General features: G+C 38.5%; 2 protein-coding genes across 3 annotated transcripts in view; one reads left to right on the plus strand and one right to left on the minus strand.

The window, feature by feature from the left end:
• Positions 1 to 16,856, plus strand: part of Alg11 (ALG11 alpha-1,2-mannosyltransferase) — a 39,906-nt gene that overhangs the window by 8,179 nt on the left and 14,871 nt on the right. The window contains exon 4 of one of the 2 annotated variants that reach the window (XM_027928915.3): positions 1,145 to 5,758. The exons of the other annotated variant lie outside the window; for it this stretch is intronic. Within the exon in view, the coding sequence (XP_027784716.3) occupies positions 1,145 to 1,416 (272 nt within the window). The 3' untranslated portion in view covers positions 1,417 to 5,758. Of the gene's footprint in view, positions 1 to 1,144; positions 5,759 to 16,856 lie in introns of those variants that run through there. 2 annotated transcript variants of the gene reach the window in all.
• The window catches only part of Nek5 (NIMA related kinase 5), a 58,977-nt gene continuing 48,923 nt past the window's right edge, over positions 6,803 to 16,856 (minus strand). The window contains exon 22 of the mRNA XM_027928940.3: positions 6,803 to 7,205. Within this exon, the coding sequence (XP_027784741.3) occupies positions 7,004 to 7,205 (202 nt within the window). The 3' untranslated portion in view covers positions 6,803 to 7,003. The remainder of the gene's footprint in view (positions 7,206 to 16,856) is intronic.

Consider the following 16,856-nt stretch of genomic DNA (forward strand, 5'->3'; position numbering starts at 1 on the left):
CCCTCACCTGTATCATTTGGTAAACACTAACCACAGCTTCTGTTTCGTTCAAAACTGCTCTTAGGCACAGTAGTATCAAATACACCAGAAATTCAGGCATTAACATGAGCACTGGCAGCAGTACGCATCACTGAGGTAGTTTACATTTTTCTATTTTCTGCTAGTAATGCAATTTGAACTCTTAAACTTTTGCTTTTGATATCTTTTCACTCCTTTTATCTTTCTGATACCTGCTAATATTCTACCATCTTGCTAACATTATTTAGACATTGTCTTGTGCAGTATACTTACTTTTTATAGAATATTTTTATAGATTTCTAACTACTTACCTGTTTTAAGAATGAAGCAGCATTATTGTGAAGCTTTAAGAACTAAAAAATTTTAAATTTTTTTTTCTCTTTTTTTGGTACCAGGGATGGAACCCAGGAGCGCTTAACCACTGAGCCATGTCCCCAGCTCTTTTTGTATTTTATTTAGAGACAGGGTCTTGCTGAGTTGCTGAGGACCTCGCTAAGTTGCTGAGGCTGGCTTTGAACTCACAATCCTCCTGGCTCAACTTCCCAAGCCACTAGAATTACAGGTGTGCATAACCGTGTCTGGTTAAATTATTTTATTTTGCACCATGGCAGTTAAATGATCAAATTTATAGACATATAGACATTTAATTAAATTTGTCATTGAGTCTCTTAAAATTTCTGAAGGTTTCCACTCATCATTGTTCTTACAAACACACTCTAAAACTTAAAAGATGGCTGAGTAGCATGGCAGCTACTCAGGAGGCTGAGGCAGGAGGATCATAAGTTCAAGACCAACCTGGGCAACTTGGCAAAACCCCTGTCTCAAAATAAAAAGGACTAAGGATGGCCTGGAGTTGTGGCTCAGTGGTAGAACACTCCCCTGGCATTTTTGAGGCACTGGGTTCAATCCTTAGCACCACATAAAAATAAATAAATAAATAAAAATAAAGGGATTGGGTCCATCTACAACTAAAAAAAAATATTTAAAAAAAAAAAAAAAAAGGACTGGAGATGTAGCTCCGTGGTAGAGTGTTTGCCTAGTATGTGTGAGGTCCTGGATTCTATGCTGAGTACTGCAAAACCAACCAACCAACCTAAAAGAATGTGTGGTTTTTTTCCCTCCTCAGGAGTTGTGGAGTGTATGGCAGCTGGCACAATTATACTCGCACACAATTCAGGGGGCCCAAAGCTTGACATTGTCGTCCCTCATGAAGGAGATATAACTGGATTTCTGGCTGAGAGTGAAGAAGGCTATGCTGAAACCATGGCTCATATTCTTTCCCTGTCTGCTGAAAGGAGACTCCAAATCAGAAAAAATGCTCGTGAATCCATAAGGAGATTTTCTGATCAGGAGTTTGAAGTGACATTCCTATCATCTGTGGAGAAGCTATTTAAATAGTGCCACGTCTGTATAAATTAAAGATATTTTATATAAAATGGTTGGACTAGGGATGTAGCTCAGTGATAGAGCATAGTATATACAAGACTTTGGTTTCAGTCTCTAGCACCAAAAAATAACATAAATACCTTCATAAGTAAATATTTTTCTAAACTCACTCCCTGTTGTAATAAAGTCAGCCTGAGCAGTGTTCTCAGCAATGTATATATAGACACAGTATTTATTTCAATGAAAAAGGCAAAATTACCGAAATGGAAAGGTAATCTTATATAGCTTTTTATAAAAATTTGAGATTAGTATTTGGTTGCAAATACTGAAAAATACAGATCTAAAAGAAAAAAGTTAAATAATATTTAATTCAGATGTAATCTATATCTTTTAAATTCAATTTTTCAAGTTAGCAAACAGGAAAGAAAAACATTTAATGCTGGGAATTAAACATAGGGCAAGTGGTTTACCAAGGTACATTCCCACATCCCCAAAATTCTGGTACATTTAAATTCTAAGCAAATCATGCATGACCCTTTTAAATGCATCTAGTGATTTTCATAAAAGAAAAAATAGGTGGGCATGGTGGTACATACCTGTAATCCAAGTGACTTGGGAGGCTAAGGCAGGAGAATCCTAAGTTTAAGGCCAGCCTCAACAACTTAGCAAGCCCCAGGCAACTTAGACCCTGTCTCCAAAAAAAGGGGGCTGAGGATGTGGCTCAGTAGTTAAGCATCCCTGGGTCCAATCCCTAGTATCAAAAGAAACTTGAAGCAGGCTTATCTAATTATGTTCCCAAAGTATATAAAGTCAAGAGATTCCGGTGTATGTGGAAGCATGTGGGGATCAAGTTACTACTACCAGTATTTTCCATAACTAGGTTTTTGTGAAAGGTGCTTTTTGTTTAGTGCTGTGATAGCATATATCTCTGGGTGTCTCCTCATCTCTCAGCAGCTCCACATCTTAAGCTAAAAGTCAGCCCTGATTCATTCAAGAGAATATAAAGATAAGTTGTTTGTCTAGTCATGATGGTGTAATGCACAGAGCTGTTGACAGAGTGTCTATGATCAGCATCATGCATTGAAAGTGGCATTTTGAAAACAGGACTGGAGTAGCAGTTGTCATATCTGGGCCAGCTTCATCATGATGAAATGTAAATTCATCATCATTTACAGTGTATGGCCTCCTCCTACTAAAGCTGCACCTTAATCTTTCTGAGTCTCAGATTTTTAATCTATAATCTGGGTTTGTTAATACCTGTCCTCACTACCTTTTAGATTACCTTTTAGAGGTAGTGCCACTGATAGGGAATGAAACTTCTTTGAAAATTATAAAAGTTACTTTAAAGGCAAGAACCTATAGTAAATATATTTTATAATCTTGTCTTTTACTAGTGCATTATAATTGTATATAGATCCTTGGTTTCTATGCTGGTAGCTAGGAATTAATATAAATTTAATTTGACTTCTGTCCTGAATAACTAGCATGGAAAAGCAAATAAGTGTGCAGCTATAGCTATAAAGACCTACAACTATTGGCATTTTCTGCATATGTAATTCCTTCTAGTTCACTGAGTTGACCTTCCCTTTACAGTCTTTTTACATTTATGTTCGAATCATTTGAAAGAGGTATATTATTCCTTTGCAGTCTCAATTATTCATCTATCCACTTATTTTTTACTGGGGTTATGTTGATTCATCTGCAGCCCATCTTGTTGTAGATTAAAAAGCAATAAAACTGTCCCAGATGCCACGCACCAACAGAACTTTTGTGGTGAAGGTGATTTAGTTTACAAAGAATGGAAATTGTAGTTGGGAAATTCCGCAAATTCTTCAGTCCAGCTTTCTCCTATTTTCAACTTCATAGACAAGAACAATTTAAATCTAAAAAACCTAATAGACTTCTTCAGTGTCACAAAGCTGTTTAATGACAGCATCAGTAATATCCTGGTGTTCCGACTTTCAACCCAATGCTTACCTTATAGTTAGTCTTTGAGGTAAGATTTTTGCTATTCCTCAGCCTATCCATCAAAATTATGGGACTAAAGATAAATTGAAATAAACAGAGCATAAGTAGAGGTTGGAGTGAAGGAAAAGAAGATTCTGGAATTCCTTAAACATTTTTAACCTTCAAAATGACTTTTATGTATCACAAACATAAAAAAATAATTATTTGCATATATGTTCATTTTCAGTTTTTCTAATGTGATATAGTATATGTTGGGTTTTTTGTTGTTGTTTGTTTTCTGAGTGACTTACTATGAAGTATCCAAATGGTATGTCTGTCTGGGGAACTTCTGGGTGATATTAATTCTTCTAAGACTTTCCTTCTGAGTGGCCCAAACATGCTGTTTTAAATCCACAGCAGTGGGGATTTACATTCCTATTTCCAGCTGTGCATTATAGAGTTTATGTTTCATAGTCTTTGTACCTAATTATGATTTAGATTAATAGATGCAAAATGTATTTGTATCTAAATATAACTTAAAGCAGTGATTTTTCACTCTCTTAGGTATTTTTCCCAATACAATGCCTTTTATATCTTTCATGTAGTCTCCCAATTTAATTAGTATTGTTCCACACTCCAAGAAATTCCTTTTTTTTTTTTTTTGTACTGGGGATTGAACCCAGCACTTTACCACCACTGAGCTACATCCCTAGCCCTGTTACTGAGTTGCTGAGAGTCTTGCTAAGTTGCTGTGCCTGGCCTTGAACTTGCAGTCCTCCAGCCTCAGCCTTCTGAGCTGCTGGAACTACAGGCGTGCACCACTGCGCCTGGCTAGACTTTGTTTTTAATAAATATTTCAGACATACCAAAAAACTGCAGAGCTTCATACACTTGAGGGGTTTTTTGTTTGTTTAGTTTGGTTTTGGTGCTGGGGATTTAACCCAAGCCCTGGTATATGCTAAGCACACACTTTACCACTGAGCTATACACCTAGCCTTCATATACTTTAATAATTTCCAGGGTATTTTACAGGGCAATCTTATAGGCAAAATTATGAGATAAAGTCCAGTATGTTTATCATTGCTTTCATAATATTTGTGTTTAATTATGTAAATGTACCCTAAACTCCAAGACTGAAATAGTGTGTCTGTGCCATGTCAATGAGTATGAAAGAAAAGTTATTTCTGTTGCATAACTACAAGCTATACAGGTGTCTAGAAGCTAATTGGTCTCTGTAATTTACCCCTCCTCTCCATTGCTCCTCTGCTAACTCTCTTTTCCCATCTTAGAAAAATGGATTAGCATCAGTTCCAATATCTTAGTGATCTGTGCTCACATGGACTACATGTGAAAGTTACAAGGCACTTAGAAGAGAGGTCGCAGGACCTAGAGACATGACTGGATAAAGAAAATGTGGTATATATACACACAATGGAGTATTACTCAGCGGTAAAGAAGAATGAAATTATGGCATCTTCATGTAAATGGATGAAACTGGAGACTGTCATGTTCAGTGAAATAAGCCAGTCCCAAAAAACCAAAGGCCAGATGTTCTCTCTTTTGTGTGGATGCTAAGGCATTGGGTAGGGGTATAGAAGTTTATTGGATTAGACATTAGAATGAAGGGATGGGAATAAGAAAAACAGTAGAATGAATTGGACTTAACTTTTCCTGTGTTCATTTTTGAGTATATGACCAGTGAAACTCTAGATCACATACAACCACAAGAATGGGAAGTTATACTCCATGTATGTATATACGTAAAAATACACTCTACTGTCATACATAAAAAGAACAAATTTTCTAAAAAAGAGAAGGGAAGTTGCAGGGTTTATGTACTTATTGGCACCATTTAAAGGATAATTGATTTGATGACTATCATACATAGCTAACAAAAGCTGATTTTCCTAATAAAATGTATTCTAAAACAAGCAGATGCAGGTCTGATCAAACAGTTTCTGTTCAGTAGCTGGAGCCAAGCCTAAAATCAAGAGCAAAGTCCATCACAATGTAGGGAATGTGTTTAAATGGTAAGGTGAATTAGGGGCTGAAACAGGTTGAAAACCCTTGCCGATAATATGTATTTACCCCAATGAATACTTGCAGTGTGTGTATATATACACACACTGATATGCTTATTCTTAAACTTTTTTCTTTCTTCTGCCTTTCATTGACTTGGTCTTTGGATTTTTAGGAATCATTTTGCTTCTGATGCTTTCACATTCCATTCAAAATTGGGGTTACATGCAGACTCTCGCAGATTTACTATATCTGAACTAGACATGTCTTGAAAGTAAATAAACATGTATGGTAACCACTAGCAGAGCTGTGGAATTAATGATGCTCCAATCTCTCAGGACCACTTGTTACCCAGTTTGAAATAAACATAATGTTGAGAACTTTTTAATTTCAGCTTCCTGATGTACACATACTAAGCACCTCCCTAAAAAGTAGAATGAAATTGTACAGAGTTGAAAGAACAGTCCCTCAAATATCACCAGGAACTAAACACTGGACATATCCCAGGTGGGTGACTCCTGATACTTGCATTCCCCACATTTAGTGAAAAATAGACAAATGCAAATACTAAACAGATCTTAGAAATAATCTGAAAAAAACTTCCTCATCTTCTTTCTTGGTCCAACAATATATCAACCAATGCACCATTTTAGTTTTAGTATAGAGCAGATATTTCAGATGGAATTCTAAAAATCCCTAGCCATCTTATCCATTCTTCAGCAGATGTATATCTAGTATTTAAATTAACAAATATCTAATTCTAGGGACATGTTCAACACTGGAATTAATATGATACAATTTCCAGTTTCCTGCCTCAAAGAGTTTACAGTTTTAACAAGAAATGTATTAGCAGTTATTTATTCATTCAAGAAACATGTATGTACTAGGGCTAAGAATTTTATACAAAAAAGACCATGCCAAGCACAGTGGCACACACCTGTAATCCCAGTGCTCGGGAGGCTGAGACCAGAGGATCACAAGTTTGAGGCCAGCCTCAATTTAGCAAGACCTGTCTCAAAATTTTTAAAAGGGTTTGGGAATGTAGCTCAGTAGGAGAGCACACACTTGAAGTTTATAACCTATACACTTAAAACTACTAAAAACTCTTAATAAAAGTTATTTAGTATATAATTAATAGAACATGTATTTTTCCTCTTGTTCACTGAGAGAAAACCAACATAGTAAGAATTACATTAGAATTTAATTCCCTCTGCCACCTCAATTTCCCTTTGCCAGGTAACAACATACTCACAAATTCCAGAGACAAGGACGTGAGTGACGTCTTCTAGAGGAGGGTGTTGAGCTGCATTATTCTGCCTAGCACATACATTATCTTAAATATTTCTTAATAGAAATTTTAAAGTAAAGGTATTAATACAAAGTTCTATTATCTAAATTTAAATAAAAGTAAGTGCTTGGGATAACTGGAAAACTCTTAACAAATAAATGAATATTTTTTATTTGCACCCAAACAGATACTACAGTAAATAGATGCTAATTTACTATTTAAGAAAAAGGCCATCAGTCCCCAACAGCACAAAAAAGAAAAAAGAAAAAGTACAATAATCACACTTGTATATTTTGACTGGCTGTTGATGTTCCTTTGTCTTCATCAATAATACAAATTCGGTCATTAGATGGGACTAGAAACAGCCTCCAAACCTTCATTTAATTCTTCAGATTTCAGCATGCTAATCCTTTCTCTTTCTCCTGGTTTTTCAACATCCTTAAAGGAACTGGAAACCTCTTCCCTTTTTACTTCTTTGGAAGTAGTGAGTTTTTCTAGGGATTCTACTACTTCGTTTCTCAACTCATCTTCAGACTCTTCAAAATTTCTGAAATAATAAATAGTAAAATAAAACAAATCAACATTGTGTTATGAAAGCACTAATATGAAAACTAGTTTCCCAGGGCTGAGGTTGTGGCTCAGCAGTAGAACGCTTGCCCAGCACATGCAAGGCCCTGGGTTCCATCCTCAGCACCACATAAAAATAAATAAAAATAAAGATTAAGGAAAAAAAACTAGTTTCCCTTTTCATTGCCTACTCCAAATTGAATAATATGAAAGTTGCATTTCGCCCAGGTAATAAATTACTTATTGTATCAGTTTGGATTTCGTAAGGGTGACTACCAATCAACATCTGGAGAACTAGTCCTCTGGTGGATTTGCATTCAGTAACCATTACTGTATCTATTAGTATCTACCACAACTATGATGAAGAGGAGAGGAAGAGAAAGAAACAACACAAAATAAAACTTCTGCCACATATTAGTTCCTGGTACACATATGCCAGTCCCTGACCTTGGGAATTATCACACACTACATTTCATTTAAATACTAATAGCTTAAGGTAGACATTCTTATCAAATTATAGATAAGAAGTTGGGGCTTGGGAGAGGTTGAAAAACATGCACAGGGTTTCAGCATCATCTTATGACACTAGGCTAAGAATTTTATATAAAAAGGCCATCATAGGATATAAAGAGCATGCCCGGCATGGTGGCACACACCTATAAGCCCAGTGACTAAGAGGCTGAGGCAGGAGGATCGAAAGTTCAAGGCCAGCCTCAGCACTTAGCAATACCCCCATCCCAAAATAAAGATTTTTAAAAGGACATGGGAATGTAGCTCATTCAGAGGCACCACAGTCACTCACTACACAACGTCTCTGTCAATGATGGATGGCATGTGCAACAGTGGTCCCACGAGATAGAGTGGAGCTGAGAAATTCCTATGGCCTCGGGATGACTCAATCACGTTACTCACGTGTCTGTGGTGAGGCTGGTGTATATACTTACTGCAAAAAGTGCGACATATAATACTTAATAATGATATAAAACTATATATGTGATATAATGATATAATAATCTTGTTAATACTTGATACTGACAAGTAATTACGCTACTGGGTTATGAATTTACTATACTTTTTATCATATATCATTTAATGTGTTCCCCTACTTTTAAAAGAAAGTTTAACACAGTGTGCTGTGTAACCCTGTCAGTAGCCTTATATATCTCTTGTTTACTGCATCTCTTGATGGCATCAAGGGGCCAGGTAAAGTAACTTCAAGTGACCTTCACCGACCTTCACCCCAGGGTTGTGTAACTGCACTTCATCATATTTGCACAAAGATGAAATCGCCCAACAGCACGTATTTCCCAGAGCTGCCCGTCAGTAAGTGACCCATGACTGTAGTCAACAGAGCCAGGAATTGAAATTGTGTGGAAGACTGCAACACCAATGTTTTTAGAAAGGGAAGGAATAGGAGACCAAGAAAATAGCCTTGAAGAATGCTAATATTTCAGCAGCAGGTGAAGGAGACAGAGCTGGGAAGAGCCAAGAATAAGAGTAAGGAAGCCAAGGGGAAGCCAGAGGAGATGAGGGTTGAGAAATGATGTCCTGCCTGGGTGATATGGTAACAGACCACCTCTGAGAGCATATTCCAGAACAGTGCCAGGCAGCAGGGGCCAATGTACAATGGACTGAGAAAGCAATGGGACAAGAAGGTGGTGACAATGAGCAGGAAAGAAGGGAAGCAGGACTCATGTGAATACAGAGAAGTTCCAGAGCTGGGAAACTGGTGACTCCACCTACAAACCACACAGTGTCTTGTGAAGTCTGTATCAGGCACTGTCGCAGGATGAGAGCAGGATGGTCCAGGAGTGGGCGTGCACACTAGCTGTGCCACAGGGAAGGACACTGACCAGGCAAGGGATTGTGAGGCATCGCAAAGGACTCCACTGAAATCAGAGACCACAAATTTGACATGGATCCTTAAGTAAGGAGGGATCCATAAATTTGACAGCTCCCACTTATTATCATCCTGAGGTATATGATTTACAGAAGATTTTCCCTTTGTCTTCATTCCTTTATAATTTAAAGTGTGAAGAATCTAGGTATGGGTTTCTTTTCATCATTACTGCTTGGTAATTGTTTTATTTCCCATATCTGATGATTCATGGTGCTCAATGACAATGAAAAGTGAGGCTGGGGTGTACTCAGTGAAGAACTTGCTTAGGATGTGTGAGGCCCTAGGTTCAATCCCCAGCTCTGCAAAAATAAAATCATGTAATCAAATAAAATTGTAAAAAAGTTCACAGGGGAGATCCAACATGGCGGTGGGCGGGGAAGCAGCGCTTTCAATACCTCCTCAGTAACGGGTCAGAGAAACGCATCGATACGCCTGCTGAGAGGCTCCTGGCGAAATTCCACTGAAGAGAGACCGGCCGGCAATTGGTAGGATTTTGGGAAGTGACAGTCTGCCCCAGACGAGTGAATCTCCGCCACGCAGCGCAACGCAGAGGTCCGGACTCGCCAGCCGCTGCCCGCACGACTCAACTCGGCGACCGCCCGCCCGCCGGCGACCGCCCAGCAGGTGCGGCGCAGAGACTCTAGGAAGAGGTCTCTAGCCAGGCCTTCATGAAGTAGCGAACTGGGAGCTGAAACCAACCAGAGACAGACCAGTCCCACCCCTCCCTTCGGACACTCCAACAAGGAGCCTGGGTCCCACCATAGCAGAGAGGTGATGTCACCGGAGTTTGGCTGACGGAATTCCTTCCCAGCAAAATCCACTTTAGCAGGTGTGTGACTCCAACCCCATCCAGATACAAGCAGCCAGGAAACCGCGGGAATCTCCCTGGGGGGCGTGTCTGTTGGGAAGCAGAGGGGATTCCCAATCCCCAACTCCCCTTAACACCAGCTGCGACACCCAAGGTCTTAGCCGCCAGTATCCGGGGGCATGCCCACCAAAGGGGTCCAGAAAAATTAAAACTGTTGGTCCCCAGATCACCGCACCACAGCACTGGGGCTTAGATGAATGACGGAGAGAGCGCTCAGTCGTTCGGGAAATAGGACACACAGTGGGGCTGCAAGTGTAACCAGATCTTTGGGGAACCGCCTCCGTTGAACAGGACCTGGCTGGCTGGCTGGCAGGAGTAAGGGGGGGAGGGGCCGGAGAAGTGAAACAGCTCTGGACTAACAGGACTGAGAGACTCCCAGGAGCCGCCTTACAGGGCTTGCTATAGACGCGTAGAGGGCAGAAGCTCGGCTCGGAGGGCACAGCTCCGCCTACTGGAAGAGAAGAAAATGGATCTCTAAGACTTCAATTTTTTTTTCTTCTTCTCTCTCTGTTCCTTTCTCCCCTTTTCCTTCTTTCTTTCTTTCCCATTTCAAGTTTTGTTGTTCTTTTCATTCTCCTCTAATCTATCTCTCTCTCCTTCTTTCTTTTTAAGAGCACCTTCCTTCCCCTACCCCCCAACTCTCATCCCAAGCATTACGTCTTCCATTACGTGTAATTGTCTAAATGCAAATAGGTGAATGTTTCGATGCTGTCTATAGGGCTCCTAAATACCTAGCTACTACCAACACCCTGATCCAATCACCTGTTTGTATCCCCCTTCAGTAGAGCAATCTTCTAAAGTAGCCAAGACATACTAACCCTAATACCATCATAGCACCTAACCTAAACATAAAGTTCTAAGAACAAACAACAGATCACTATATGCATACAAGATCCAGAAGCCTTTTATGAATTGAATGAATCAGCTTTAAAGTACAATAAAGCCCAACATTTCTAGGCATAATCTCCCACCACAAAGGAGAGACAACAGAGATATACAAAACCAAAACAAATTTATAGGAGAAAGCAGTTACACAGCAGTCAAACAGAGCTGGAAAGTAACGTGAACAACATGAAAAAACAAGGGAAAAAAGGATTACAAACAATGCAGGACAACTTAAATCTACAGAAGGAACTAGAAGCATCAGAAACATGGACACGGAAAGAACTCAAGGCATACCTAACTCAGATGGAACGGAATATTAGAGAAGATATGAGACAGCAAGTCCAAGCAATGAAAGTATATTTTGAAAACGAATTAAACAAACAAATTCAAACTGCAAAGAACGAGCTTTACCAGGAGATAGAGATTTAAAAAAAAAAAAACCTAACAGTAATCCTAGAAATGCAGGAAACTATAAACCAAATTAAAAACTCTAACAAGAATATTACAAATAGACTAGATCAAGTAGAAGTCAGAACATCAGATAATGAAGACAAAGTTTATCAACTTGAAAAGAATATAGTCAACACAGAAAGGATGCTTAAATCTCACGAGCAATCTATTCAAGAGTTATGGGATGTCATAAAAAAACCAAACTTGAGAATCATTGGGATAGAAGAAGGTATTGAAAGGTTAAAATGTAAAGGATAAGATTTGTTTTAAGTTCTGTTAAGTTTCAATTTCTTTAAGTTCTGTTTTCCTGGGACCTGAAATTTATGGAGGGGTCAAAACAACTCCCGGAGAGACCAGTAAATGTATGTTGAGAAATCTCTTCTGACCATCTGGTCACTCTGTAAAAACAACCCCTCCCAGAGACCATGCAGCTCAGCACATACACACCTCAGGGCTTAACCCAACCAGTTCAAATATATACCCCTTTGTTTGTGCTGACCAATCACCCCTACCCAACTTGTTCCCGCCAGTGAATGTGCTAATCATGTTTTAGAGTTGTTATTTGATTTTCCCGTGGTATGTGATGATTTGCTAAGGGATGCTGTGATGTATGTAAAGTCCCTGCCCTCTCCAAAGAATGTATATAAGCTCTGCTTAAGTTGTTCTCGGGGCTCTCTGCCCCATTCAAGTAAGCTCTGAGCCCCAGCATGCTGGACCCCCAATAAACCCTCTGCTGTTGCATGAGACAGTCTCTTGGTGGTCTCTTCCTCCGAAGCTCGCCCAATCTTAACAGTATAGAGGTTCAAACCAAAGGAATGGACAACCTATTAAATGAAATAATCCTAGAAAACGTCCCAGAGATGAAAGATGGAATGGATTGCCAAATCCTGGAAGCCTACAGGACCCCAAACATTCAAAACCATAATAGACCAACTTCAAGACATATAATTATGAAGATAGCCAACATACAGAACAAGGAGAGAATAATAAAAGCTACGAGAGAAAGGAGGCAGATTACATTCAGGGGTAAACCAATTAGGTTAACGAGTGATTTTTCATCACAGACTTTGAAAGCGAGAAGATCCTGGAACAACGTATTTCAAACGCTGAAAAATAATGGATTCCAACCAAGAATACTGTATCCAGCAAAATTAAGCTTCAGATTTGACAACGAAATTAAAATATTTCACAATAAACAAAAGCTAAAAGAATTCGCAGCCAGAAAACCAGCACTGCAAAGCATTTTGAGCAAAATACTACAAGAAGAGGAATTGAAAAATAGCGCCCAAAACTAACACTGGGAGGTATCTCAGTAAAGGGGGAGAAAAATAACCAAAGAGGAAAAACTAGCCAAACTAAAATAAATAAATAAATAAATATGACTGGAAGTACAAACCATATTTCAATTGTAACCTTAAATGTTAATGCCTTAAATTCACCAAAAAAAGAGACATAGGCTAGTAACCTGGATTAAAAAAGCAAATCCAACAATATGCTGCCTTCAGGAGACTCATCTGATAGGAAAAGACATACACAGGCTGAAGGTGAAAGGTTGGGAAAAATCATACCACTCACATGGCCCTTGGAAGCAAGCAGGAGTGGCCATACTCATATCGAATAAAATCAACTTCAAACCTAAGTTAATCAAAAGGGATAAAGAAGGACACTATATACTGTTAAAAGGAACCATCCACCAACAAGATATAACAATTATCAATTTGTATGCACCAAACAATGGTGCTGCAACGTTCATAAAACAAACTCTCCTCAACTTCAAGAGTCAAGTAGACCACAACACAATAATTATGGGTGACTTCAACACACCACTCTCGCCATTAGACAGATCCTCTAGACAAAACCTGAATAAAGAAACTATAGAACTCAATAACGCAATCAATAACCTAGACTTAACCGACATATATAGAATATATCAACCATCATCAAGTGGATACACGTTCTTCTCAGCAGCACATGGATCCTACTCAAAGATAGACCATATATTATGCCATAGGGCAACTATCAGTAAATATAAAGGTGTGGAGATAATACCATGCACCATATCTGATCATAATGGAATGAAACTGGAAATCAATGATAAAAGAAGGAAGGAAAAATCCTGCATCACCTGGAAAATGAACAATATGTTACTGAATGATCAATGGGTTACAGAAGACATAAAGGAGGAAATAAAAAAATTCTTAGAGATAAACGACAATACAGACACAACATATCGGAATCTATGGGACACAATGAAAGCAGTTTTAAGAGGGAAATTCATTTCCTGGAGTTCATTCCTCAAAAAAAGAAAAAACCAACAAATAAATGAACTCACACTACATCTTAAAACCCTAGAAAAGGAAGAGCAAAACAACAGCAAATGTAGTAGAAGACAAGAAATAATTAAAATCAGAGTGGAAATCAACGAAATTGAAACAAAAAAAAAAAACCTTGATAAAACTAAAAGTTGATTCTTTGAAAAAATAAATAAGATTGACAGACCCTTAGCCATGCTAACGAAGAGAAGAAGAGAGAGAACTCAAATTACTAACATACGGGATGAAAAAGGCAATATCACAACAGACACTACAGAAATACAGAAGATAATTAGAAAGTATTTAGAAACCCTATATTCCAATAAAATAGAAGATAGTGAAGATATCGATAAATTTCTTAAGTCATATGATTTGCCCAGATTGAGTCAGGAAGACACACACAATTTAAACAGACCAATAACAAAGGAAGAAATAGAAGAAGCCATCAAAAGACTACCAACCAAGAAAAGCCCTGGACCGGATGGGTATACAGTGGAGTTTTACAAAACCTTCAAAGAAGAATTAATACCAATACTTTGCAAGCTATTTCAAGAAATAGAAAAAGAAGGAGCTCTTCCAAATTCATTCTATGTGGCCAACATCACCCTGAGCCCAAAACCAGACAAAGACACTTCAAAGAAAGAAAACTACAGACCAATATCTCTAATGAACCTAGATGCAAAAATTCTCAATAAATTCCTGGCGAATAGAAAACAAAAGCATATCAAAAAAATTGTGCACCATGATCAAGTGGGATTCATCCCTGGGATGCAAGGCTGGTTCAATATATGGAAATCAATAAATGTTATTCACCACATCAATAGACTTAAAGATAAGAACCACATGATCATCTCGACAGATGCAGAAAAAGCATTCAACAAAGTATAGCATCCCTTTATGTTCAAAACCCTAGAAAAACTTGGGATAACAGGAACTTACCTCAACATTGTAAAAACTATATATGCTAAGCCTCAGGCTAGCATCATTCTAAATGGAGAAAAACTGAAGGCATTCCCTCTAAAATCTGGAACAAGACAGGGATGCCCTCTCTCACCACTTCTATTCAATTTAGTTCTTGAAATACTAGCCAGAGCAATTAGACCGACAAAAGAAATTAAAGGCATAAAAATAGGAAAAGAAGAACTTAAATTATCACTATTTGCGGATGATATGATAATATATCTAACAGACCCAAAAGGTTCTACAAGGAAACTGCTAGAGTTAATAAATGAATTCAGCAAAGTGGCAGGATATAAAATCAACCCGCATAAATCAAAGGCATTCCTGTATATCAGCAACAAAACTTCTGAAATGGAAATGAGGAAAACCACTCCATTCACAATATCCTCAAAAAAAATAAAATACTTGGGAATCAACCTAACAAAAGAGGTGAAAGATTTATACAATGAAAACTACAGAACCCTAAAGAGAGAGATAGAAGAAGATCTCAGAAGATGGAAAAATGTACCCTGTTCATGGATAGGCAGAACTAACATCATCAAAATGGCGATATTACCCAAAGTTCTCTACAGGTTTAATGCGATGCCAATCAAAATCCCAACGGCATTTCTTGTAGAAATAGATAAAGCAATCATGAAATTTATATGGAAAACAAAAGACCCAGAATAGCAAAAGCAATTCTAAGCAGGAAGTGTGAATCAGGCGGTATAGCGATACCAGATTTCAAACTGTACTACAGAGCAATAGTAACAAAAACAGCATGGTTCTGGTACCAAAACAGGCAGGTGGACCAATGGTACAGAATAGAGGATACAGAGTCCAATCCACAAAATTACAACTTTCTTATATTTGATAAAGGGGCTAAAGGCATGCAATGGAGGAAGGATAGCATCTTCAACAAATGGTGCTGGGAAAACTGGAAATCCATATGCAACAAAATGAAGCTGAACCCCTTTCTCTCGCCATGCACAAAAGTTAACTCAAAATGGATCAAAGAGCTTGATATCAAATCAGAGACTCTGCGCCTGATAGAAGAAAAAGTTGGCTCCGATCTACATATTGTGGGGTCGGGCTCCAAATTCCTTAATAGGACGCCCATAGCCCAAGAGTTAATAACAAGAATAAACAAATGGGACTTACTTAAACTAAAAAGTTTTTTCTCAGCAAGAGAAACAATAAGAGAAGTAAATAGGGAGCCTACATCCTGGGAACAAATCTTTACTCCTCACACTTTAGATAGAGCCCTAATTTCCAGAATATACAAAGAACTCAAAAAATTAAACAATAAGATAACAAATAACCCAATCAACAAATGGGCCAAGGACCTGAACAGACACTTCTCAGAGGAGGACATACAATCAATCAATAAGTAAGTACATGAAAAAATGCTCACCATCTCTAGCAGTCAGAGAAATGCAAATCAAAACCACCCAAGATACCATCTCACTCCAGTAAGATTGGCAGCCATTATGAAGTCAAACAACAATAAGTGCTGGCGATGATGTGGGGAAAAGGGTACACTTGTACATTGCTGGTGGGACTGAAAATTGGTGCGGCCAATATGGAAAACAGTATGGAGATTCCTGGGAAAGCTGGGAATGGAACCACCATTTGATCCAGCTATCGCCCTTCTCGGACTATTCCCTGAGGACCTTAAAAGAGCGTACTATAGGGATACTGTCACATCAATGATCATAGCAGCACAATTCACAATAGCTAGACTGTGGAACCAACCTAGATGCCCTTCAATAGATGAATGGATAAAACAAATGTGGCATTTATACACAATGGAGTATTACGCAGCACTACAAAATGACAAAATCATGGAATTTGCAGGGAAATGGATGGCATTAGAGCAGATTATGTTAAGTGAAGCTATCCAGTCCTTAAAAACAAATGCCAAATGTCTTCTTTGATTTAAGGAGAGCAACTAAGAACTGAGCAGGGAGGAAGAGCATGAGGAAAAGATTAACATTAAACAGAGACGAGTGGTGGGAGGGAAAGGGAGAGAGAAGGGAAATTGCATGGAAACTGAAGGAAACCCTCAATGTTATACGAAATCACATATAAGAGGTTGTGAGGGGAAAAGGGGGGGAAAACAAGGGCGAGAATTGAACAACAACAGATGAGGTAGAGAGGGAAGATGGGAGGGGAGGGGAGGGGAGGGGGGATAGTAGGGGATAGGAAAGGCAGCAGAATACAACAGTCACAAATATGGCATTATGTAAAAATGTGAATGTGTAACTGATGTGATTC

The sequence above is a fragment of the Marmota flaviventris genome, chromosome 4 (genome assembly GCF_047511675.1).
Source record: "Marmota flaviventris isolate mMarFla1 chromosome 4, mMarFla1.hap1, whole genome shotgun sequence".
In the NCBI taxonomy this organism is placed as follows: domain Eukaryota; kingdom Metazoa; phylum Chordata; class Mammalia; order Rodentia; family Sciuridae; genus Marmota; species Marmota flaviventris.